General features: G+C 38.6%; 1 protein-coding gene across 1 annotated transcript in view; it reads right to left on the reverse strand.

Moving 5' to 3' along the window:
* Positions 1 to 26,205, reverse strand: part of STK32A (serine/threonine kinase 32A) — a 111,036-nt gene extending 84,831 nt beyond the window's left edge. The window contains 3 exon segments of the mRNA XM_037044988.1: positions 1,349 to 1,404; positions 22,160 to 22,297; positions 26,070 to 26,205. Coding sequence (XP_036900883.1) covers positions 1,349 to 1,404; positions 22,160 to 22,211 — 108 coding nt within the window. The 5' untranslated portion in view covers positions 22,212 to 22,297; positions 26,070 to 26,205.
* Positions 26,206 to 26,646: the final 441 nt, after the last annotated feature.

Raw genomic sequence — 26,646 nt, forward strand, 5'->3', positions numbered from 1 at the left:
GGAGAGGACAGATCACAGCAACGAGCGACAGTACAAGACTCCTTCTTCAGTGGGGCTTAGAGCCCTTATCTCGCAAATTCTCTGATGCTAAAGTGGCTACTTAGTTCTAATTTCAGACTGAAAAACTTCATTTTCTTCTGCTGTACCAAGTCAATTCCTAAATCTCTGCTTTCTCAAACAAGTTTGCCTGATATTGCCTTGGGGATTTTATTTTTTACACAACATTTTAGCAAAAATAGCTGCCCCTTTGTCAGGAATCTTCCCCTAGCAAATGATATCTTTATTCTGCTTTTTGTGACTTAAATGAATGGACTAAACTGTCAAGCCTAATGACATTGTGCAAAGAATTCTTATTTACAACCATAAGCGATGTTATTAACTGGCACTGGGATAACAAGAAATACAATTTCCATATTTTTAAAAATTGTTTACAGGTTTATATAGTGTCTGATAATGTAAACAGAAAATAATTTTAAAATGAAAACTCATTTTTCTCACAAAATATGAAATACTAAATATTCTCAAAATACATCTCCACTAAGAAACTAATAATCAGGATTTGAATCTAGAAGTTTCTTATGAAAAGTTAAAGTGGATATATATCTTTTTCACTGTAAATTTTTTTAAAATAAAAATATGATCCAACTTGGGAAAAACAGAAATCAGATGACATCTTTCCCACATGAAAAGATTTAATGCTTACATTGACCAGATACCTGTTACTGAGTGTACTGGTAACAATTTGAACATGATTCTGAAATCTTACTCTCTCCATTAGAGTAGAGAAGAAGTTTTAAATTCCAGTGAGAGTAAACAGACTTGACTTTGAGAAAGTTTTGAGATGTTCATTATGTACCATATTTTATTGTGTATAATGTGCACCCATGCTTTTGGCCCAAACTTTGAGGAAACAAGCTTTTGTTTTAATTTTTTAATTCACTTATTCATTTTATTTATTTATCTACTTATATTTAAATATTTGTTTCTGTGCTATATAGAAATTTTAGCATTTTAACATATTATGGTATAAGAAATTTTATGTAACAAATAATTATAAAACACAAGAACAGATATAAGGTATTTCAGGTATTACCCATGTATAATGCTCATCCTTACTTTTCCCTCAAAAATTTGAGCAAAAATAGTGTGCATTGTACATGCCAAAATATGGTAGATGTCTGTCTCATGTCTATCTCAAATTGTGGTGATGATTTTATAAAAATCCACAATAAAAAACATCCCTGAATTATCATTCCTTGTGTGCCAGGTAACTCAGTAACCCAAACATTGGAGTCTCTGTTCCCTAAGCTACCTAATCATGCTGATGGTTAACCATTTGGATTCTCACCTTCCCAAAACTGCCTTTCCCGATGGCTCGCAGGATTTCAAAGTGGTCAAAGTTGACTATAAGACAAACAGAAGAACATTGTGAGTGATTATCAGTTGTCCTTTAGCAGCTAACAAATAATAAGTAAAGATTGGACTAAACCGAAGGACCTGGTTTAAAACAATATTCCAGATTACTGTAAAATGCCCATTCATTCATCCAATAAATGCTTCTTGAACCTGGTATTATATTATAGCTTAATCACAGTGCTTAGCACTGGAGGGTGCAGTAATAAAAGGGTAGGAATCTTATCTCTGCCTGTATGGAGCCTGTAGTCTAGGGAGTGCTCCATCTAGAAAGAAATCCATAAGAATTAAACAGTCACAAAAGTAGTGGACAATTAAAACTCCTGATGAATGTTAAGGATAAAGTTGTGAGGCTCTAAGAGCGTGTAAGGGGATTTCACATAGGTAGCAAGGTCAGGGGCAGCGTCGCTGAACACAGACGACTACAGGGAGTTCTGGTCCTCTGTAGATTTGGCTGTGCTAAGGATCAACACTTTAAATGTCTTCTCCCTACACCCACTCTTTTGTACATTAATAATTCAATTTTCCCAAGCAAGACACTAGGACACTTGTAAGTTCATAGAATGAGCTGATCCCCAAGGTTCTATCTAAGAGATTAGCATGAACATGTGGGCAGAGGTCTCCTGAAGGATATATGAAGTCAGGATGGTCTTTCCCATCTGCCAGTGTAACACTTCAGCTGTGAGGAGACAGAAGCAGTAGGTGTTTGTAGGCGGCCTGGGTTAGTGATCATGAAGTGCTTGGTTATGAGAGGTGCAAAATATAGATTCCCTTAGGTGACAGTCTTCAGTTTTTTTTCCTCAATGATTTTGAGAAAATGTTCCATTTGTTTCCTGGTTTTAGAAATAAGAATTTAGACAAGTAAAACTCCAAATGAGTGCTTATGAGAGCTTATTCAGAAAAGGTTGGGAAACACTGAAAGGTGCCACTCTTCTCTTTAAAAGATATATTTTGTGTCTCTCTTTTTAAAAAAGAATAATTAGATTAGCTCTTCCTGAAGAAAAGAGAAATGAGTAAAGCGACCTCTAAGGTTTTTCCAAGCTTTCCAAGGGTCAAAGTATTTTTGTAACATGACTTGTGAATGAAAAGAGAGCCACATCCTAAACCTGACAAACTCAGGGGAGGCCTGTGTGGCAGCCGTACAGACTCAGAGACCTAACATAACCACCTAGGCTGGTCTGAAATCAAAACCATGTAACTAATAGTAAATCACATCCTGAGCGAGAATGGCTAGACATTCCTGACAAAAGTCAGTCTTTACCTTAACTGAGCCTGTCCATCGTGTTTTTGCATCTATGACAACATAGCTTTGGGATGTCAGTCATCCCCTTTTCCAGTTCCCTCAGGCACAGTCACTGCACCAGCGCACAGAGCTCCTCATTGTCATCTTCTTCTCCCACATGCCATCTCTGTGGGCTGTACATATAATTGTTAACGATCCTCTACCCACTTCATAAAAGAAGTTTTTGTCTCTGCGTTTCAATCTCACAGATTTCCCCGCTTTGCTTTCTTCTGCCCAGTGGATTTCATGTAACCCCCTTATGTCTTCTCCTTTGATTGTAATATATAAAATGTGCAGTAAAACTGCCATTTTCTGGAGCATTCTCTCAATCCATTGAGATTTTGCTTCCCAGCAACTGTCGTCAGTTTGGCTCAAATAAACTCATAAAAATTCTCTACAGGTTTGGACATTTCTTACATTGACAGACAGTCATCACTTCCTTCTCTGAACTTCCAAATCACTGTAGGTCTAGCACAAACGCCATTTAATCATGTGAGGCAGTATGTATATTACAAATAATCCTGGATTTAGACTCAAAATAATGCTGTGACCTGTGTTAATGACAGACTCTCTCAGTGTCCATTTTCTCATCAGTAAAAATGAGAATGATCTCCCTAGATAAAATACTTTTACTCAGAAAGTGTTTATAAAGATGTTTTTTTAAATTCATTTATCTTTATAGGGGAAGGGAAGGAGAGAGGGGGAAATATCAATGTATGGTTGCCTCTCGTGTGTCCCCCTCTCAGAACTGGCCTGCAACCCAGGCATGTGCCCCAACTGGGAATTGAACTGCGATCCCCTTAGTTTGCAGGCCCAGCCTGGGCTAAAGTTGTTTTCTTATTTAACATAGTCAAGTGAATAACTTATCTTACAAAATCCTTGCATTCTGAGTTTCTTTGATAAACTAGAGCCTAAGTTCTATGAGGGCAGAAATAACACATCATTTTGCTCATCCTGGTTTCCCTGGCAACTCAGACAATTCCTCTTTGTATTTATTTTCCATAGAGCCTACCTCAGGATTTACATGTGGTTGGTTCTCAGTGAATAAATCAGACTAAGGTGTCTGATGTGCAAGAACACTCAAACAATTGCATCTTATACATAAAAGCAGTGTGACCATTTGAGTTTTCTGAGGAATTGTTTTTCAAACTGAGTCAAGAACCACTAATGAGTTAGAAAATAAATTAGCAGTAACGAAAAGCATTAAAAATTTAAATAGAATAGAATACATTGAAGATATCAGAATGCCTCAAATGTACAATAGTATATATGTATGTAGATAGGTATGGACTGGATCATAGTATAATTTGGGGGCTATATTTCTTAATGCGGGTTATGGTCAAAATAATTTAAAAACACCTTTGTAAGTTTCCTCTTGAGTTTCAAACTGGAATACCCAAATAATTATTTTCTCATACTCATTCCATGAGCCTGAGTTATATATTATATATCATGCGAGTGTTGGAAAAAACTGACCAGGATTTATTTGCAAGTCCAAGATTTTATCTGGACTTGAGTAAATCCAGTAACTCACTGTGATTTCTCCACTAGAGCCCTAGAATCTCTATGCCTACATACAGCAGATACCCTAGAAAGCGCGGAGTTCTAGTGTGATATTACCATATATTGCTGTGTATAATGTGCACTTTTTGCTCAAATTTTTGAGGGAAAAATAAGGATGTGCATTATACATGGGTAGTACTAATTCTGTATCTATATAAATGGTTTTAATTTTTAATTGATGCATATGCATGAAAAGTATAACTCTAGAAAATAATAATGATATCCAGATGCAAAATAATACCAAGGGATACAATAATCAGTTTTGTTTCTAAATATAAATAAATTAAAAATTGAATTAAAAATTAAAATGGAAGATTTTTTCCTGGAAGTTTGAGCCATAAATGTGGATGCACATTATATATGGGAGCATTTTATACATGGCAAAATATGGTGATACATTTCATAAACCACATCTCTTTGAAGCCTTTTTATGCTTGGGTGAAAAGGATAAAGGTTAGGTGCCATGTTACTGATACATTTCTACCAACAGAACTGCCTTACTTAGCTGCCCTTTTCTGAGCTCAGAAGCATTGAGAACTGCCATTCTCCACCCCATCAGCTTCACAATGTCCAACTGTCCTAAGTGAGGACATGGATGAAAACTCCCAGGAACTGCAGGATGATTAACAGCAGGAGTCAGAGGGCATCTGCTCTGTCAGCACTGCATCATCTTTGAACAGAAATCAGTGTATCACACTATGCAACAAAAAGGAACCAACATTAAAGGACGACCTTCCATATGCTTCATTGGAATGAAGACAGAATAGTGCCTCTTCAATTGTGTCACTTTGTCCTCTTGTAAGAATGGACATTGCATGATTTGCCAAGTGTCTGCCTTTGGTTGGGAGGTGATAGTCTTGGCAATGTGTCCTGTTTAAAGTCCCAACATCATTGTGCCAAATGTTTAGCCAAATGATATGCTGGGCCAATGACCCACGTAGTAACAAAAACAAAAAAAATAGCATTTTTAAGGGAGTGTAAAAAATTAATAATAAAGAATACTCAACAAAGACCAAAATATTTACTAGCTTGACCCATATAGAAAAGCTTGCTAGAAAAGGGAGGAAAAGAACAGAAAAAAATGAACTTTAATTAAAAATACAGTTCTTCTGGTGGATTTTACAGTTTTCCACTAATGAGATGAATGTTTGTTCATCATACTGCATTATCAAATGGAGGCCATTACAAAAAAAGATTTGCTTATACCCTTTTAAGACAGTCACAATTAGAGAGGAAAGAAGCTAAAACCACTTCTGCAGAAGCCATATTTTTGCTAGCAAGTTAAGCCAACAATATTCATTGAGCATCTGTGTGCCCAGAACTCTCCCAGTCACTGATGACAAAACAAAGGAGCTGGGAACTAAGTCACATCCTCAGAAAACTGAGTGTGACTCATTCAGCAGTGTTTGTGAGAACCTGAAACCTGGGTAATCAAATACGCCATACCTCACTTTTATTTGTTCCATTTTTGCATGGTGTATATCTTTGGAATCCAGTCTTTGCATTTTTCTGGAATTATCTGAGTATAAATAAATAGGTATATAGCAAATAAATAGACAAATAAAAGCAATAGAGTGTCAATATTTGGTGTAGAAAGGTTCTCTGGACCTTCAGAGAAGGGAAAGAATATTGTGGCATGAAATTTTTGCTTCTTGGTTTTTAACTAAGATAGAATGATTTGATGAAAAATAAAAATTACTTGGGTAAGGCAGAATTGCATTAGAATCCTAACTCTATTATTTACAAAATAAATAAAATTAGGAAATTTCTCTGACCTTCCAGAGTTTCAATTTCTTTTTCAAATTAAGATTATTTTTATGTAAAACTAATATACTTTTGGTATACAAAAAATACAAAAAACAAAGCCATTAAAAGATAATCATGATTATTATTTTGATTAATTTTATGTGTTTTAATGTTATTTTTATAAAGTTATAATCTATATCTACACTTATAAAGTTTAAAGAGTTCTAATAATTCTATATACAGTTTAAAGAGTTTAAATAATTCTAAAAGGGTTATTATAAAGCACTGATATTAGTTCTGTGATCCATCTGTCTCACTTTCCAATCTCTCCAAGTAAAGAAACTAACACTTTTACCTCTTTTAGCTAATAAATTTGATAGTTTCCACCATATCTTCTAAATAACATAATTGTGTTGTTGTTTCTTTTCAGTTTTAGGTATTACTTATTGAATTGCCAAGATGGAAGGAGAGGATTTAGTTCACTTTCCTGGTCATTTGTTCTTAACCCAATATAGCTTATCTGATACATGAATTTCAGTTAGATCAATATTCTCATTAGTATGAGTATGGAAATAGTATGTGCACCTGAGTGGTTCACTGTGATTAGTTTCTTTTTCTTGCACAATATTTTAATTTTCCTGTTGTTGATAACTGTCTTGTTTATACATGAGCTTCCTTTTCTATACCCTTTTTCCTAATTCAATCTCGTATTTTCTCTAGTTGTCTAAATTCCCTTTCAACATGTCCAAACACATCAATCACATTGTCATCTTCTTGAATATTTCTGTGCCAGAGCCCTCTGACCTAATCCAATCTGGACTGTTTATCTTTCCTGCTTTACAGCTGTAATCCTGGATCTCCTTTAACCATCATTCCAGGAATTCCCTTCACTCCTTTTTTATCCTGGATTCCCTGTTGATTGCATGCACTGGCTCCTTCTTTCTTGTTTTCCTCCCTTGTTTTTGTGGTGTACATCTTGCAACAGCTATGTAAAAAAGATTGCCAAGGAAATAAATGTTGGAAGCCTTGCAATTATGAACAATGTTTTTATTTACTCATATTCAATTGAGAGTTTAGCTGACTACTGAATTCCAGGTTGGGGATTATTTTCCTTCAGAATTTTGAGGCACTGGTCTCCTTTAATTTCTAGCTTTTCATATTGCTGGGAAGAAGTCTAAAGCTACTTGAGTGCTAGACCCTTTGATGTAAAAGTTTTCTTCTTAGCCCTGGCTGGTGTAGCTCAGTGGATTGAGTGCAGGCCTGCGAACCAGACGATCACGGTTCGATTCCCAGTCAGGGCACATGCTTGGGTTGCAGGCTAGTTTCCGGCAGGGGCCAGTTCCCTGCAGGGGATGCACAAGAAGCAACCATACATTGATGTCTCCTTCCTCTCTCCTTCCCTTCCCCTCTAAAGATAAATGAATAAAATATTTTAAAAAAATAAAAATTTTCTTCTTTGGAACCTTGTAGGATTGTATATTTGTGTTGAACATTTTGAAATGTCACAATGATATGGGCTTATTTTGTTCATTGTACTGGGTCTGAATAGGCTCATTCAGTCTGAAAACTCATGTCCTTAAATTCTGGGCTTTTCATTTTCCCTTAAACTATGTAGTGATGGTTTCCTCCTTTTTATTTTCTCTTTTCTATTTCTACACTTCCTAGTATTTAGAATTATATCTCTTAAGCTGGCCCTTAAGTTTTCTTTTTTAAATTTTTTATTTTTAAATATATTTTGTTGATTATGCCATTACAGTTGTCCCATTCCCCCCTTCACTCCCCTCCACCCTCCACACCGCCTCCCCCACCATTCCCCCCTTTAGTTCATGTCCATGTGTCACAAGTTCTTTAGATTCTATATTTCCCATACTCTTATTGCCTTCCCCTTATTTTCTACCTACCGTCTATGCTACTTATTCCTGTACCTTCTCCCCCCCCTCTCCCACTCCCCTGTTGTTAACCCTCCATGTGATCTTCATTTCTATGGTTCCACTCCTGATCTAGCTGTCCTCTTAGTTTGCTTTTGTTTTAGGTGTGGTTGTTACTAACTGTGACTTTGCTGTTCTTTCACTGTTCATATTTTTTATCTTCTTTTTCTTAGATAAGCCCCTTTAACATTTCATATAATAAGGGCTTGGTGAAGACGAACTCCTTGAATTTGACCTTATCTGAGAAGCACTTTATCTGTCCTTCCATTCTAAATGAAAGCTTTGCTGTATATTTACCCTCCTATTTTCTACCTATGTCTGCTTACTCATTGTTGTGGGAAACTTCCTTAAATTTATCTTCTACACCTTTGAATGTTTCCATTCATACTACAATTTTTCCCTCATGCTGATTTTTGCACTTTGTATGTTGCTTTCTTTGTTTCCTATATTTTTCTATTTTTTAAAAAAAGTTTGTCATTTGCTTGTACACCTAAACCCCCATTTGGAAGTTCTGAGCATGTGGATGGATCTTGTTAACAGTAAGCTTCACTCTAGAGAGCTATAGCTAGGATGTTGAATTGAAAACTCTGATGTTAATAACTTCAGATCTTCCTTATTGGTTTAGTCAAAATGTACAGAAAAAACTCTATCATCCTGTCTGGAGGGTGAGGCCCCCCAGCTGTCAGTGTCAATGGAGCCAAATGGGAAAAGAGGGCCGAGCACCCTATATGCTTTCATTTACTTGGTTGTCCCCATTTTCTAACAGGCACCTGTGCCCTCAGTGTGTCAGGTCTTCCTGGTTGAGGAACCCTCATTCAAGAGTATAAACCACAGCATGGGGTAAAGATAGCTTTTTTTTTCTTTTGAGAAAGTGGTAGAAGAAGCATGACTAGCTGTACTACTTTTGTCATTAAAAACTTGCTTTTAAATATATATTTAAATGCACATTTCTTAAAAACAGCTACAGTAAAGTTCATCTACCTGTATGTGAGACAACCCCCAAAAAGCAAATATTAAGACCATAATCTTTAGTGGAAGCCCACTGAAGAAAGTAAACAAACCAATTCTAGTTACCAATTAGGAATATAAGACTTAAGCAAAAATTCTTTTTAATGCTTCAGTAAAGTCTTAGTTTAGAACATTTTTCCTGGTATGGTATACCTTGGACAGAAAATGAAGTTATCAAAGTGGCAATAATTTCAATATTTTATAAAAGTAAATAAAAATTCCCACATAAGGTACCATATAAATTAGGTTGATCTAAAAATAGTTGAGGAGTGAGTGATGATGATGATGATGATGGTAAATGAATTATGAAAGACATGGACAAAGGTCACTGAAATTGCCCTTAAAATCAAAACGAACAGAGGAAGCCAAGCAAAGCTCAGGAGTAGTGATGAACTGTGTAACTCCAGGGAAGAAAAAGGTGTTATATAGTGAACCCCTAAAACTTCAGTGACATGTGGTCTAAGGGACATGCCCATGAGTTACATCACAAGTGGAGATGAACATCCCTGTGAAAAGAAATGAGTCAGATTTCTGAGAGTGAAATTCAAAGGTAGGCACATAATGAGTGTTTGATGTATCCTTACTGAGAAGCAATCCCTTACATGTATTCAATTTTATGAATTCATTCTAGTTGGCCATCCTGGAAGAATATCTGTAACTGGCATAAAGAAAAATCATTTTATATGACAAGATTCAGGATCTACCATGTGACTATCTGATTTCAGGTCAGTGGCTGATCTGAAGATAAAATGCATTATGGTTGTTGGATATCTCTATCACCATCCCTAACTAGAATGTTACTGGGTGGTGAGAACACCTCCACATCATTTGCTTCCAAATGGAACTCCATGACATACTCAGTATCTAGATGGGAAGGTGAGAATCCAAAAGATAGTTGCTATCTAGGCACCTACCGAACTGCCATCCTGGAACAATGGCAGCCACCACCATGCCCCATCTGGGGATGTCATGAGGGTGCTCACTCCCAACCATCCCTGCATCACCACCCAGCCCCATGCCACAGATAGAGGATGGGATGGGCCAGGGAAGCACCAGATACAACCAACTTAGACCCCTTCCTGGTGAGGCAGCAGTGTGTGAGCCCAGGCTCCAGCCTCTGGGGCATGAACCACTGGCCCATTATACCTCACTTACAAACAAATTCAAAGATAAATTTAGAATTTAGAGACAGCAAATGCGGTTCATCGAAGACAGAACAGAGGGGTCTTTCTGAATATACTGCACTGTGTGTATGCATTGGGTCCAGCCCTGGTTCCTGTTCACCTGATGTATTAGTTTCTCCCCTTTACATTGGTTAATTTCCACCAGCATAGACTTGCTCTAGTATCTGCTCTTTAAAAAAAGAAAAAAAGAAAAGAAAAGTTTCTCCCTTAACATCACATTCAGCTTTAGCTATTAACTCATTTCTCTGCTTCTCTTTAGTAATTTTTTTGTACATTATGTTTTTATTTATTTTTTACTGTTGTTCAAGTACAGTAGTTGTCTTCATTTTCACCACCACTTTTCCCACCGCACCTGCCCCCCACCTCCCACCCTCAATCCTATCCTCCTTTGGCTTGGTTCATGGGTCCTTTATACATGTTCCTTGACCACCCTTCCCCTCCTCCCCCCGTTTCCCTTTTAACCCCTCCCCTCCCCTCTGGTTACTGTCAGTTTGTTCTTTTGTTTTTGTTTCCCTGTAAACTTCTTGAAAGAGTTGACTATACTTGCCGTGTCTGCAACCTCAGCTCCCAAACAATCCTCACTCCCCAAGTTTGGCTCTTGCCTCTCCAACCCTAGAGCTGCTTTTGTCCATATCATCACACCACCTTCTAGGTTGCATAATCCCATAGATAGTTCTCACATTAGGCTACCACATGGGAACATTCAACATTAGGGACTGCCTCCTCTTTGTTAAAGTACTCTTTTCTTTAATTTCAGGACAAATATTTCTTCATCTTCGCTGGCTATTCCTTCTCAATTTCCTTAGATGAATTGTTTTGCTCTGCACAACTTCTAAATATTAAGGTTCTTTTCCTCTTTCATTTCCACATTCTTTTCCAAGGAAGGCTTACTGATCCCCATGTCTTTAAATCTCCAGCTCAGACTTTCCACTCATCTCTTGCCACTCAATACCAGCCTCCTGTTTGACATCACCATTTAGGTGTCTCAGAATCATTTTGTGCATACAAACTAGGACTCTTGACAACATCCCAATATGTCCCCAAACCTTCAGTGCCCCCTCTTCTCCATCTCAGAAAATGTCATAGCCATCTGTCTACCTGACTACTGAAGCAAAAATGTATGGTTCATTCTTGATTTTGTTCTCTCCCTCTTGCCCCACAACCAAACCATTAGTATTTTCCAATTATTTTATATAAAAAATAAGTGTTGCATAAACTCTCAGCTTTCCATCAGCATTAGCCCAGGCATCATCATCTCTCACAGAAATGAATAGCTGTCCTAGTTAAAATAGGTCACCTTCGGTCTTTTCCCCCATTTCAGCCACTTTAGTAAGTTATCTATATAACACTTACAGAAAATTATGATTACTGCTCTAAATCACCAATCAGAAAAATCCCATTCCCCTAAAAATGAAACTGGAGGAGAGAAGGAAAACCAACACTGGGTAGCTTTTATTTTTCACTTGCCACATAAGGGTGTTAAAAACTATGATTATGATAATGGTAGTAAAAACAGCTAACATTTATTGAGTGATTTCTACATGCTAAACACTATACTAAACACTTTTTTTCTGGATAATCTCTTTTTATTCCCACAAAAATGAATGTAAGACAGAGACTGTTATTAGCTTCCTTGTTACAGATAAGAAAACTGGGAATCAGAGACACTTGGACAATGACACAGAGACACTTGGACACTTACATGTTTTTCTCACAATGAAAAAAGTCTTCATAATCCTTACTTCCATAATCCTTAAATACTAAATACACACACCAAGAAAGGATGTAATCTTAGAATTAAAACATTTAATAGTTCTAGCTTTATGAAAAGTTCATTACATTGTCCTGCTTTTTCTCTTTTTAGCACAGACTAAGTGGAACACAGCCCTTGTTTGGCATTTGTCTGCAGAGGGTGTCTGGGAACCATTGGGTTAACCTTGCTGACACCATGGTACTGGTTAAAGTTGGCAGTCAGCTCAAGAACATATACCATTTATCATCTCTCAGTGAAAAAAATATTTATTATCCCAAATGGTTGGTAGCAAATGGTTACCCATAATACACGTGGGGCTTGGCAGGTCTTTTAAGAATATATTTGGAAATCCCCCAGAGAAGCAGCCTCCAGAGCCAATTGGTGGCATCAGTTTGCATAGTCAGCACTTGTTTTTATGAAACACAGTGACCCAGGGAGTCTGGGATTTATTGACATCCATAACTTGTGCCAAGACCAAGCAACGGGCACCAACAGCTTCTTTTCCTGCTGTGGGGACCCCAATTCATGAATTTGCGTGGAAGTCAGAAAGACACTGGCTATTTCTTTAGAACAAATAACAAAGCAGAACAGTGGGGCAGGATGGGGGAATCAACACCCCAAAGTGCTGGATGTCCCTAAGTTGAGTAAATGCCCCTGTAGGAAATGAATTCTACCTAGTGATATTTCAGATAAATTACAGGTTCTACCTGCTTAATGAAACCCAGTTTGTATAGCTATCAAGTAACATATACACACATACACACATGTATATATATAGCATGTATATATATGTGTAAATTTTATATATATATCAAACAAAAATAATATATTTTGTCCTTTAAAACACTAGATTTATTGGTCCAAGTATTTTCATTGGTTCACAATGATCAAATTAAAAAGGGTCGCTGAGGAGTGAATGTGTAGTATTGTGACAGCTGCGTAAGGCTCCAGGTAGGTACCAGAATGGTCTGGGTGGCAATGGGGTAATCACTTCCTAGATTTGTACCTGTCTGGCCACTATGCTGTGCACCTGAAACTGATGTGGAATGGTGTTGAGTGTCGACTGTAACTGAAATATTTTTTTAAGTTCACGTTAGAAAAAGATTTGAACACCAAAAGAAAAAAAGGGTGAACTTGTTAAGCATCTAGAGAGAAGAGTCAGGTCCCTTGCCCTATCTCTCAGTTAAGGCTAGAAGATTATGGATGAGTACCAGAGAGGGCCCCGACACAGGGAAATAAATGTATGCAAGATGTTTTACAGCAGGGGCTGGCAAGATATAGCTCTCGGGCCAGTTCCAACCCACCATCTATTTTTACATGGCTCATAAGTTAAGAATGGCTTTTATATTTTTAAATGCTTAGAAAGAAATAAAAAGAATATTTCATGATAAGAGAAAATAATGGGCCTTCAAAGGTTAGTGTCCATAACTAATGTGTTATTGGCACATAGCCTCATTCATCTGTCCCCTCTTTGTCTGTGTCGGCTTTCACTCTACAATGGCAGCTGAGTAGTTGTGACAGAGACTATAGCTGCAAAGCATAAAATATTTATTATCGAAGCCAGCACAGAAAAAGTGTGCCAACCCTGCTTTAAATCATTCTCAGAAATAACAAAAAAATATAAGCTACTGAAGTATAAAACAAGGTTAATATTACTTATTTTACTATAAAAATACCTGCAGAAATGAGAGAAGAAATCATTCAGGAGGAAAAAATACAGCCTGTGCCACTCTTGAATTTTCAAAATCTATAATCCTAAATTGTACAGTTCTTTCACTATATAAACTGTGCTCAGTGTCCTATTTTGACTAGATTATTATTCCATCATTGGCTTCCTGAATGTGTTTCCAAAGGAACTTCCATTAGTGGTCACATAGCAACACATAGTTGAAATCACTGTGTGTATACACACACACACACACACACACACACACACATATAGATAGATATATAGATAGATATATATTTCATAAGACTTGGACTGGTGAAATTATGGCTAACAGGGGTTACTTTAATTAAGTTTATCCCCCCCAAAAGCCCTACAACAGAAGCCAGATCCCCGAAGGCCTTCATTTCCATTTCCATTGGAGACAGTAAGCCCGGAATACCAGTCACCTTGCCTGAAGCTGAAACTGGTTTTCAGACTTAGGTTCTTAACCTAGGGAGTTAAGCAAATTTCTCAACTTAAGATCAACCGAATAGTTAGTTATGTGCCATAAGGTATTAAAAGTCTGTCCATAAAAATGTTTTCATTTTGAAATAAGTTTGAAAAATATCACAATACTGAGATTTTACTGCTGTAGGACATCTCAGAGCCTTTAATATGCTAAGGAGCACTGCGAATCTCCAAAGGCAAGATGTAAATTTCTTTTTATTTTTTATTGTATTTTTTACTCTATCATTTATCCCCCTTATATCCTCCCCCACTTCTACCATCCCCTGCAACTACTGAACCCACTACACTATTGTCCATGTCCATGAGTGCTTTTTCTTTTTTGCACTATCTCCCCACCCACTACCCACCCCACTCCAGAGCTGTCAGCCTGCTCTCATCTCTGAGTCTGTCTCTGTTTGGCTTGTTAGTTCAGTCTGTTCATTAGATTCCACATATGAGTGAAATTGTATGGTATTTGTCTTTCTCTGACTGGCTTATTTCACTAAGCATAACATTCTCCAGGTCTATCCATATTGTTGCAAAAGGTAAAATCTGCCCTGGCTGGTGTAGTTCAGTGGATTGGGTACAGGCCAATTGGGTACAGGCCTGCGAACCACATGATCACGGTTTAATTCCCAATCAGGGCACATGCCTGGGTTGAAGGCCAGTTCCCAGCAGGGGACTCATGAGAGGCAACCATACATTAATATTTCTCTCCTTCTCTCCTTTCCTTCCCCTCTAAAGATAAATAAATAAAAACTAAAAAAAAAGGTAAAGTCTTTTGTATGGCTGAGTAGTATTCCATTGTGTCAATGTACCATAGTTGTTTTGTCCATTCATAATATGCTTGAGTAGATTCTCCTAAACAGGTGCTACGAACTCATTGTTTAAGGCACGTGCAAGTCAGAGGCACTAGCTCAGTCTTGGAGTCTGTTTTCTTAGCTGTCTAGTTTTTCTTTCTGAGTCTTCCAAACCCCTGGGATAGGACAAATAAAGTCCTAACAAGTTCAAAAAGTTTGTTGCTGCCCTGGCTGGCATAGCTCAGTGGATTGGGTACAGGCCTGTGAACCACATGATCCTGGTTCGATTTCCAGTCAGGGCACATGCCTGGGTTGCAGGCCAGTTCCCAGAGGCAACCATACACTGATATTTCTCTCCCTCTCTCCTTCCCTTCCCCTCTAAAGATAAATAAATAAAATCTAAAAAAATTGTTATAAACTGTTGGATCTGAATTTATTTATGATAAATGTCATAACTAAAAGTTAGACCACTCAAGGTGACTTAATTTTTTAAGAAGCTAATTCTTACTGGAAACCTTTTTCCTTTAACTCTTTCAATCATTTTAATGCAAAATAATAAATAATGTAAGACAACATTATCCAAGTTTGAAAGGACAAAGTCTGAAATTTGCCTACCCACTTAGGTACAAATATTCAATGCAGAGACATTAAAATAACAAACAAGATTTTCAAAGTCCTTCCTTGCTGGAATCAATTCAATAGCTTCCCGTTTGTTTTGTATTACAAATCTGTGGCCAAATTTTTTTTGGCCCAACATTTTGAAGGACCCATTGCTTCTGTCACCAAAGATGGAAAGAAACTGCAAATAGTCACATATTCTAGGAGTTGAGTGTTGCCAAATGAAAACAGAACATTGAGTTTTAAGAGAGTCCAAACAATAACACAATAATTGAGCTATCTCTGCAAACTCAGGGCCTGGATGAACTCTTTGTGGCAGCTTTTAAACCTGAGGCCAATTGTCTTAGCTACAGCATGAAAATTGTCTCTTGGTTGAACTACACCAACTCACCTCTACAATTTTTTGTACATCCTTGGAAACACATGTGGCTTATGATCACAAGACCCTCTTCTACCATCTAGACCCTGAATTATTAACAGGTATACTTTCTGCTACTATTAAATATTTTTTCTAAATTAGCAGGAAGACCTCAGTGATTGGACTTTGAAAATGTTGATTTATTTAGAAAAAAAATAAAACTAACAAACCAAAAAAAAACACCCCACAAAAAATAGGCCCAAACCACATAGAACAAATAAAACCATTGCATTCAGATAAAGAAAATAAAACAGATCAAAGGAAAACCATTATACACATTTAAAACATTGCATTCCTTTTATTGCAGAAAACTTAAACCATCTTTCTGCATTACTCATTGTTTGTTGGAGTATCCATATGGTTGTTAGGTGCGGGGAACAACTGTCACTGTGTCTGCTGATCCAATGGGATTACTTAAATAGGCAGCTTTGGGTTGAAATCAGAAAAATTGAAGTTTATTGATTTTCAGCCCAACGAGTCCTTGATTTTGCCTTAAGGAAAAACACAGTCCCCTAGGGAGATTAGAGGGAAACCAGGTGAGGCTGTGTTTGTGTGCAGTCAATAACCTGGCTTCTTTTCAGAGGGCTTTCATATAGATGTTCTGCCATTCTGTTCATCCAGTCCCATTGACAGAAGTGTGAATAGGTCATATTGACTACAGCATCCACAGACCTGCATTTAATCAATCTTGTTTCTTTCAGAAGTTGAAGTAGTTCAAAGAGTTCATACTAAGAGACTCTGGTGCTAATAAATAATACTAGCACTAGCATTAATTGAATTGGGTGATTATGTGAGACATCTTGCTAAGTCTTTTACTTGCATTATTTTATTTAATCTTCACAATGACCCAATGAAGTCTACCCAATTATTACTTCCTTGCTTATGAAGAAACTAAGGAGGTTTAATATATTGCCCAACAGGAAATTTTTTTTTCAAATGAATTCACTAGTCATTGTTTAGGCTCAGGGACTTTTTCAAGTGTGGAAGAAAAGGGGCACAGCTAAACCTGACAAGTTCAGGAGAGGCCTGCATGGTAGCCTTACATACTCAGAGACCTATAGTAACCACTATAGGTCAAAGGATGATCTCAAATTGAAAGCTTTCTAACTAAAAGCAGGTCATGGTGGGTAGTCATGTCCTAGGTTGGTATCTTCCCTGACAAAGGTCAGTCTTTAACTGAGCCTGTCTGTTATCTTTTTTGCGTCTATGATAACATTCCTTTGGAATGTCAAATTTCCTTTTTCTGGACTCCTCAAGGCACAGGGACTGCACCAGGGGAAGACCATGGACCTTCTCATTGTCGTCATGTTAACTGTTGACTATTAACTATCCTGTATTCACCTGTGTACATGTAAAAGTACATGTACACATTTTTTATCATTTTTTATCCAGTCCCAGAAGTTTTTCTGCTTTGCCTTCTCCCACCTCCCTAATCTATCACCAGTGGATTTCATGTAAACCCATTACTCCTCCTCTTTTGATTGTAATGTATAAAACAAGGTGCAGAACTGCCATTCTCTGGAGTGTTTTCTCAACTTGTTGAGGTTTTGCTTCCCAGCAATTGTCATCAGTTTGGCTCAAATAAACTCCAAAAAATTCTTACAAGTTTGGGTGTTTCTTATGACACATGATATTGCAAGTTCCTCTGGAACACTTTATACTTAGTCAAACTGAGTTTAGTGTTTTATAATGATTGATCAAGCTATGATCTCTTTAATTTTTCACATTGCCAGACTGTGGCACAGATGAGACTTGAACCTGTACATGTCTCCCCTATACCAGAGCCCATACTTTCAGCCCCTTTTTCTAGGTAGTTTCCCATCACTAAAACATTAAACACAACTAGGTGGAAGACAGTCTGTAGTTCCTCAAAAAATTACAGGTAATTACAGTACATGTAATCAAAATAACTAAGAAAAGACTCCAGTAAGTATTTGTTCACTAATGTTCAGAGAAGTATTGTTCACAATAGTCAAAAGATTGAAACAATCAAATGTCCATCAATGGATGAAAGAGCAAGCAAAATGTTGTCTATGCAGACAATGGAATATTATTCAGCCTTAAAAAGGAATTAAATTCTGATGTATGCTGCAACATGAGTGAACCTTGAAAACATTAGATGAAGTGAAATAAGCCAGATAAGTATTATGAAGTACCTAGAATAGCCAAATTCATGGAGACAAAGTAGAATGGTGTTTACCAGGGCCTGGGAGAGAGAAGGAATGGGGGGATATTGTTTAGTGGGGACAGGGTTTTAATTCAGAAAGATGAAAAAACCCTAGATGATGGTAATGGTTGCTCCCACATGTGAATACACTGAATGCCACTGAACTGCACACTCAAAAATGGTTAAAATGTTGCATTTTGTTATATGTATTTTACTGCAAAAAAGTAATTAGGACTTAGGTTTACACTAAAATATAAAACTTAGAGCCACAGAACAAAATAACAGTATAATTTGAGATCTCCTTTGTAAACGTTAACATCAATCAAATAAGCAACTCTTATTGGGTCCAACAGTACTATAAATCTTACACTTTGTTTACACTAAATAAATATCAACATAAATAATGAAAAGGAAAATTCTTTCAGTATCATTATCAGATAAACAAGAAATACAAAGTGTCAGGATGAGTTCTAGTAAGAACAGCTTATCTCAAGGGACGGCCAATGATACCTTATCTGACTCCATAATTACCTTCAAAATGAACCAAAACACTTTCCATGAGAAAGAAATCTTGAAATATTACTTGGAAAATTGGTTTGAATTTTCTTCAAACCAATACTGGGAACAGTAAACACTTTTAAGGAAATATTAAATACTTTTTCATCCCATATTGGGATTCTCTTCAACAATATTTTTTAAATAATTAAATTGGCTCATTTTGGTGCCCTAGATTCTGGCCCAGTTTGATTATTTATATTAAAATATGGAGATCAAAATGACATAAGTATTAATGTTAATTGATTTGTCAGTGCTTTCTTCTTTGTTGTTTCTGTTTCTTGATCAGAAGCTTCACAGCAATCAAATAAAATTTTGCCTTATGCTCAACCCAGAGCTATCAAAGGAACCAAATCAACTTTATTATAAAATGTACTGATTGTTATAAAATTATAGTTTTAGAATATACAAACCCATATTCATCAGAATCTTATGATATAGGCAACTATTCCTTTCCAATTTTGTTATTGTTTGGACTGTGGATTTGCTTTCTTCCTGTGCTTGAACTTCTCATGGCACTGCTTCTTATCAACTTTAAGACTCTAACCCAAATGTCACCTTTTCAGAGAGGCCAACCCCAACCAGACCCTATCTGACATGGTCTCCATCAACACCCTGCCACACTTCCTAAGATCACCCAGAGTGATTTCCTTGGTGGCACTTGAACATAATCTAAAGTTATCTGGATTTGTTTACTTGTCTATTGTTTGCCTTCCACCATTAGAACATGAGCTCCCCAAGGGCAGGGCAGGGCCATCTTGTTTTCTACCTTACTCCTCACGTCTAGCAGAGTGGCAGGTTCATAATAGGTGGATCTGCCCTTCTGTTTCTGCCTTGCAACTGCGTATGTAAGTGGACTCAGATCTCCCCCCTCACCCCCAGAAGCACAGGCAGACTGCTCTGCTCAGCTCTTCTGTCTATGGGTTCTACAGGGGAATCATTTCCCTGGGCTGGGCAGTTGGACAACAGAGAAGTGGCAACCTAGAGGATACTGGGAAAGACCTGCTTGCTCCTTAAACCTAACTCTACCCAGTCCTAGTTCTTCTTCCAGAGTTTCTTGAAGGCACTTATGAAGTGGTACCTTATTTCTCATTGACCACACTTCAGCAGCTCTGTAACTTTCTTAGGCACCCTATGAGAGAAAGGCTGGCTGAATTAAGGAGGACTTAGACATTTCTGTGTATTTTTTTCTAATGCTATCTCCTAATCCCTTAACATGACACATATCCTTAGCAAGTTATAAGCATAAAGCTGGCCTCTCTTGCCTACTCTGTTCTCTGAGGACACAACCTTACAGGAACACAGGTTGTGTTCTCCATGTACAACCTTAGCCCTGAATCCACAGGGAGCATTGTCAACCAAACAAATGAAATCCAAGTCTACTTGTCTTCTCATTTTTAGAGATGGTGTAATCAAGTAACATCGCTGGTCTCTAGATTCTTGCCTACTGGGTAAAACAAAGCAAGGCAATAGAATTTAGAGTGGAAAAAGGTTTTCTTAAGACTGTTTTCTCGCAGTTCGATTCCCAGTCAGGGCACATGCCTGGGTTGCAGGCCAGTTCCCTGCAGGCCAACTCCCAGCAGGGGACGCATAAAAGGCAACCATACATTGATATCTCTCTCCCTCTCTCCTTCCCCTCTAAAGATAAATAAATAAATAAAATTTTAAAAAAAGACTGTTTTCTAAACAGGCAAGCAAAATATGACCAATGACACTCAATTATGGAACAGGCTGACAGGGTCCAGAGGGGAGAGGGGAGAGAATCATAGGGGAAAAGGGGATGGACTCACATGAACAAGTATAAAGGACACATCGACAATAACTAAGGGTTGGGTGGGCGGAGATGGGAGGGAGGTGGGGAGCATGGGGCAGGGGTGGGCAGGGTTGGGAATATAGGGCAGAAAGCTGTACTTGAACGAGAATTAAATAAAAAAAATTATTAAAAAAATAAATAATAAATAAATAAATAGACTGTTTTCTAACTATATAATTTCAAGGTTCCTATGCAATGTTTTATTCAGGTAGTAATGATGTTCCTGTAAATCAATAGTGAATAGCTGGGAACAAGGTACTCTGATCAGTCAGCTATTTTGTCTTTAAAAGAATCCAACTAAACTAAGTGTGCAGTAGGTTTCTAGTTGGTCCCATAACCATGGCAAACAGCTAATTCTTCTCTAATAACAAAACAGAACTCCTTATCTTTAGCAGGCTCATAGCCATTCAAGATTACAAACTAATACCTCACGTTCCTTATATGTACATGTGAATGAAAGAGACAAGCTATAACCAGCTCATGTGCTTAAAAGGAGTGGGCACAGCCTCCCTTCCCCCTTCTCCTGGGGGGAGGGGGGTTGGCCATACTGAGGCCCAAGGGGGAAATAACACTCTAGAAAAGGAGAGAAGCTAGCTTGTCAGAGCCAGAGTCTCTAACCTTTTGGAGCCACGGATTGCCTGCTCCTGATACCTAGTTGTTACGTGAGAAAGAAAAACACAACCATATTGTCTAAGTCACTGGTATTTCAGTTTCCACTCCAGCAGTCAAATGCACATTCCAACACAATCAACCTTCCTTGATGATTTTGATGATGCTTCATCATTTTTGCCTAGTGGCTTTAGGATCTCAAAGTGATAAACCTTCTGAATAAAAAAAAATCTTCAAGGTTAGCCTATCTTTTACTTTACCAATGAAGAAATTGAAGATAGGGGGGACAAATAAACTTCTCGAGCCACACGTGTAGCTGATAACAGACCTGGTGCAGAGATCTGAATTTTAATTCACTGTTCTTTTCCTTTAAGGTCCAACTAGCAGAACTCCCATCAAATAACTCTGTGGGCTCCCTCTGGATGGCCTGGATGACTAACTGGCTGAGATCTGGGGCCCTCTTTTTCCCAGACAACCCATAAACAGAGCTGCTACCCTTTGTGGACTGACCAGGCTGCTCCACCTTCCACCATGGGAAGAAAGAGTGACCAGGGAGGCTGTGCTGGTTCCGGCACACCTCGCTGTGGGATGACCGGGGAATCAGGATCTATGCCTCTCTGTCCTTTCTTGTTGAGCCTGGCCTAGAAAGTTTCCCACTGATTCTTTTTCCTGTGACCTAGCATGTTGACTTTGTCCAGGATCCTGGATCTGTCCAGGATCCTGGATCTTGGCAGTCGGAGGCTCAGAGAGCACCTACTTCATTACTTCATTCTGTAATACTATGAGTATCCTTTATCATTTACATGCCATTTGATAATGTAAGACATTTTCTATAACAACTAGCCATAAGTAGTGGTAAAAGGGTTAAAGAAATGGCACAAAGAACAAACAAATCATTTAATTTCAAGGTCTTCTACTGACCAGGTGCCCCCAAAACAGCTCCCTTTGTACAAAGGGCATTAGTACCATCATGGTTCAAACAGCTGCCTAAAGTCCCATGAAAAGTGGAAGGTAAAATCCAACTATTAGCATCCAAGGTCTTCAGACTTACCCTTGCAGTGCATTGCAATATACTTCAGAAACTAAGAGCTTATATTTGAATCTGCAAAAGTTTATATTTTATGCACAATTCTCAAACATCTCTTACCATCCTCATTTTCATCAAAAACTGGAGGTTTGCTTGAAGTATTGGCTCCCATGGTTGACTGCCCAGACTTGGCTTCTCCAGTTACATAATCCTGGCAGAGACGGCCATCTTCGTTCAAAGGAGGTCTGGAAGACTTAGCTAAATATCAAGAAGAGAAAAAGAAATGTTAGCCTTGTAATACCCGACAAAGGGCCTATTCAGAAGACCCTGAGTACAGACTGTGGCCAAAATGTTAACTTGTACCCTTATGGGAGAACTTTTTTTGTACTAGAAAATGATCATTTCAGCAGTAACAAAACATCAAGCATCTCAGAGAACCCATTTCATGGTCTCATTATGGACCTAGACTTACAAAGAAGGAGAAAAGCAAAATATTTCTAAGTATGAAGACAAGTTTGAAATGAGGTCAGCAATACTTTCACAACTATAAAATTTTAAAAATATTTAACAAGTTTTTTGATGTGTAATCAATTTTAACTTTTTTTTTAAATTATAAAAATACTTTCCCTATTTCTTTCCCCATGCTTTGGAAAGTATTACAAATATAAAAGGAACAAGGTTGGAGTTTGGGCTTTACCACCACAGCAAGTTCCTAAATTTTGCTAAGCATGTTTCTCTTTCTTCCTTCCCCTGAACTTGATAATGGTCCTTACTGCAAAGACGGACGAAATGTTATTTCATGAGATTATATGTAAAGTATTTTCCTGCATCACTGCTCATAACTGTGAGTTGTTTTGAAGCTCAAATTAAATGACTTTAAGTGAGAGCTAAAAAGCACTGAAAAAAATATACATTGATGGCTTTTTTTCATTTTTAAATCTAATCATAAAGAATTTTACTTTCTCTGAGGTTGGTAAGAAGAGGCAGCACCCCTCTTCTAAAACGGATGCTGATAAGTGGCTTTGGGCTGGTGACTTCACCCCTCACCTGGACAGTGGGGGAAACCACAGCACCTTCCCCAGGAATCACCAGCTCAGATGTCTGTAAGAGCCAGGCAGAAATGCAAATGAGCAAACCAGACAAGTGCCTGGTGGGGACACTGGTGACCTGGAGAATCCAGGCTCCATCTGAAAGAGGTCACTGCATCCAAATCTAAGAGACTTCTCCCACTGGCCCAGGAGCTGGACCTTCAGATCTACCAAAAATGGGTAAAGATTAAGATTTGATACCCTATTTAAAAATTTATTTTTAGCTATGTAGCCTGAGCTATTCTTACGTATAGAACTCACGTGGTTCATGAGATGGATGTAGTTCATGAGACAATGTATGGAAGGCAAATAGCACAATTCCTGGCACATAAAATTCAAAGAATAAAAGTTAGCTACTGCTAGTTTTAATAGTAGCAGTATTTTCTTATCATGTATTTTTTAGCTTTTATGTACTGATTTCTAGAGAGCAGAAGAGAGATACATCAATTTGTTGTTCCACTTATTTATGCATTCACTTAATTTGACACCTGTTGACTGATTTCCTCTTGGACTTTCTTCACACTTGGGAAATACAGATTAGAGGCATCACTGAAGTGTCCTAAGGGAACCCGGCCTAAGAATGTTATTGAAAAAGAACTTGAGATGCCCCTAAACAAACTGAAAAGAAAAGCTTATTTTCCCATTAGAAAAAATGTAAGTAAAGTGTTCATTTGGAAGGCAGACTCATTATGGAAATGCTACTTTTCATACTAAAATCCAACTGCTGGCAAAGTGCCTTAAAGCTTTAAAAAGAAGCATTTAACAGAGAGCAAAAGAGTCAGCAATTAGGAAGCAGCCAATTAAAAGGTATGGGAGATGAGTGGAGAGGGGTGGGGATGGGCAGGTGGTAACAGGTGGCAAGAGGAAACCCAGGGGGACTATTGAGATCAGGAAGATAGAACTCAACTGTCTCTCCAGGCTGAAGAAACAAAGGGCTTTTAATTCCAGCGGAAAAGAAGGTAGGAAGAAGCAAGTGTGATGGCTTAGTGTTTCATCGTGGGCCAGGAGGAAGCGATCGGGGTGCCCTGTGTGTTCTGTTATTGCATTTACAGTCCAGAATAAGTGGGGACCAGTGTAAGGGCTGAACCACAAACATCATTAGAGAGGACTGGTCCTAAAGAGAATTGCGATTGATTTTAAAGAATTGCAATTGTTAACACAGCAGCTGGGGATTGGGGGCGGGGTGGCTACATTCTCTTTTTATTTTGTATGTAAAGCCTCTTGGTACAGTTTTCACACCACACCTCAATCCTGTCATTCTTATATACTCTCTTCACACCTCAGGCTTCTCTCAGGTAGCCTGTCTTCCTGCAACCCAGCATTGACCTTGCAAGTTGTCAAATCCAAAGAACGAGAGAGGAGTATTAACACAATTTGCTGCATTTCAGAATTTCATTATGATGTGCAGACAGTTTTGTTCACCAAAGATCCAGTGATTTTTAGCAGGAAGAAACTATGTGAACAGGGGAGGGAAAAGTGGACAGAATTATTGAGGTGACTTCTCCATTGCACCTAACACATCGAATCCAGTTTAGAACTGCCTTTCTCTCCTTCTCCCCATGTGGATAACCAAATTAGACAAATTCCCTCACATGCAGAAAGAAATCACCTTCCTCTTCCAGGAAAGTGGAGACCATACTTTTAATTCTGTTGAGTAGGGTCTAGAAGAGCTATAGGTCTCTCTTCTGCCAAACCTAACACCCTCTAGCCCTGCTGGTGCTAAGTCTGCCATGTAACAAAAGCATCATTTCAAAGTGTCAAGAGGATAGCCACCACCCATGGAAATGAATTTCCTTAACATAGAAAATATAAGAGAAAGAACAACGTGTCTTACATGAACACAGAAAATTTTCCGATTCTACCTTGACCTAGTCAATTATCAGATTAACTGCAGATTCCTTCTCCAATGCAACATTTGACTTTTAGCTTACACTTTGCAGGGCTTTCAACCCATGAAAGCTGCTTTTCTAAGCAACTTAGGCTTCCCAGGTGAAGTAGGTGTCATCTTCAGGAACTGAAGAACCTAAGTTGTGATGTAAGAAAGTTGCCACTTTTGACAAAACTGTTTACATTTCATTGCAACAGCGTGTGCCCAGGTATAACATATTTTGTTTGCACTTGAAAAACAGAACTTCTTAAACTGGGAAATATTTAGAACCATAGGGAACAAAGAAAATATCATTTAAAAATCCAAGTTAATACTACTCTCAGTTGTATTGTTAATATTTCACCAACTTTTCTTCATCATTTTTATGTATTCAAAAGCATAGGTAAATATTATCTCCACCTTACCCCTCACGCCAAATTCAGTGCCTTTCCTACCGATACTTCCCAAAGACAGCCACAGTCATGAATTAGAGCACATTAGAGTCCACTTTCTATGGCTTTATAATGTGAGGTGTTTTAAAGTAAGCCACCTAAATGACATCCTAGAGTAGGTATATTTGTCATCTTATGATCATTTACCAATATACCTCTGCCATCTAAGCAAGCTGGTCCCCACAGCTATGATTTCTGCTTGTTAGGTGCTGCATAGCAAACCATCATGTGAATACACCACATTTGATTTATCTGTGTACAAATCCTTCAGCTCTGGGGGGAGGGAGGGGGTTCTTCATGGAGATGAAGCCAACCATCAAAAAGCCAGTGTTTGCTTGTTTAGAAGCTGAGTAAGAAAGACAAGCATTGATATCTCCAGCATTCAATTCCACCCAACAAGTATCTATTGAAGTCTGTGTGTGTCTGGACCTGAGTCTGTGGGAGGCTGGGGAACCAGGTTGGGTACAAGCTGAGATTTGTCCCAACCCTATCTGGTTGTGGTAGGTCCTCTAGACCGCTGCCGTTGTCTTATTTCTCTTCCCTTTTAACTTTCTAGCTTCCCAATAGTGCCCTTAGTAAGGAAATTCTTTAAAAAGAAAAAGAAAATCTGGGCCACCACTCACCTAGTTCTTGGTTCTCCCTTCACGCCTTCCGAGAAGCTCCGACTGGTGCTTCCTCCCAGGGAGGGGAGCCGGGCTCACAAGCGAACTCATAGAAATGTGGAGAGAGCAAGGGAAAGGCACCCACCTGCCTGGGCGCAAGGGCAGCAGCAGCAGCAGCAGCAGCGAGGGCGGGGCTGGGCTGAGCAGCAGCAGCAGCAGCAACAGCAACAGCAGCAGCAGGCGGGCACCTGAGGCTGTGGCTGTCCGAGGGGTCCGAGCGCCCTCTGAGTGTGCGACTGAGCTCCGCTCCGGGATCTGGCACGGAGGAGGGGACTGGGGAATAGAGGGGGAAAGGAGACCGGCTAGCCAGCGGGTGTCCTGGGTCCGGACCCCTCTCCAGAAAGGCAACCGGTCGTGTTTGGGGTCCCTGCGGTAGGACAGTAACGCGGGAGGGGCTCAGAGCTCGTGGCGTGGACCCTACAGCGCCTTGGCACCTTCCCTAGCCGCCTGCATGCAGAGCGTGCCCCAACTGCCCGGACCAAGACCCCGTTCCCCTGAAGTGACCCCCTTCCCCTCCAAGACCTCCGGGGCTGTGCCA

The sequence above is a fragment of the Sturnira hondurensis genome, unplaced genomic scaffold, assembly GCF_014824575.4.
Source record: "Sturnira hondurensis isolate 20B ecotype Veracruz unplaced genomic scaffold, ASM1482457v3 Scaffold0004152, whole genome shotgun sequence".
NCBI classification, from domain to species: domain Eukaryota; kingdom Metazoa; phylum Chordata; class Mammalia; order Chiroptera; family Phyllostomidae; genus Sturnira; species Sturnira hondurensis.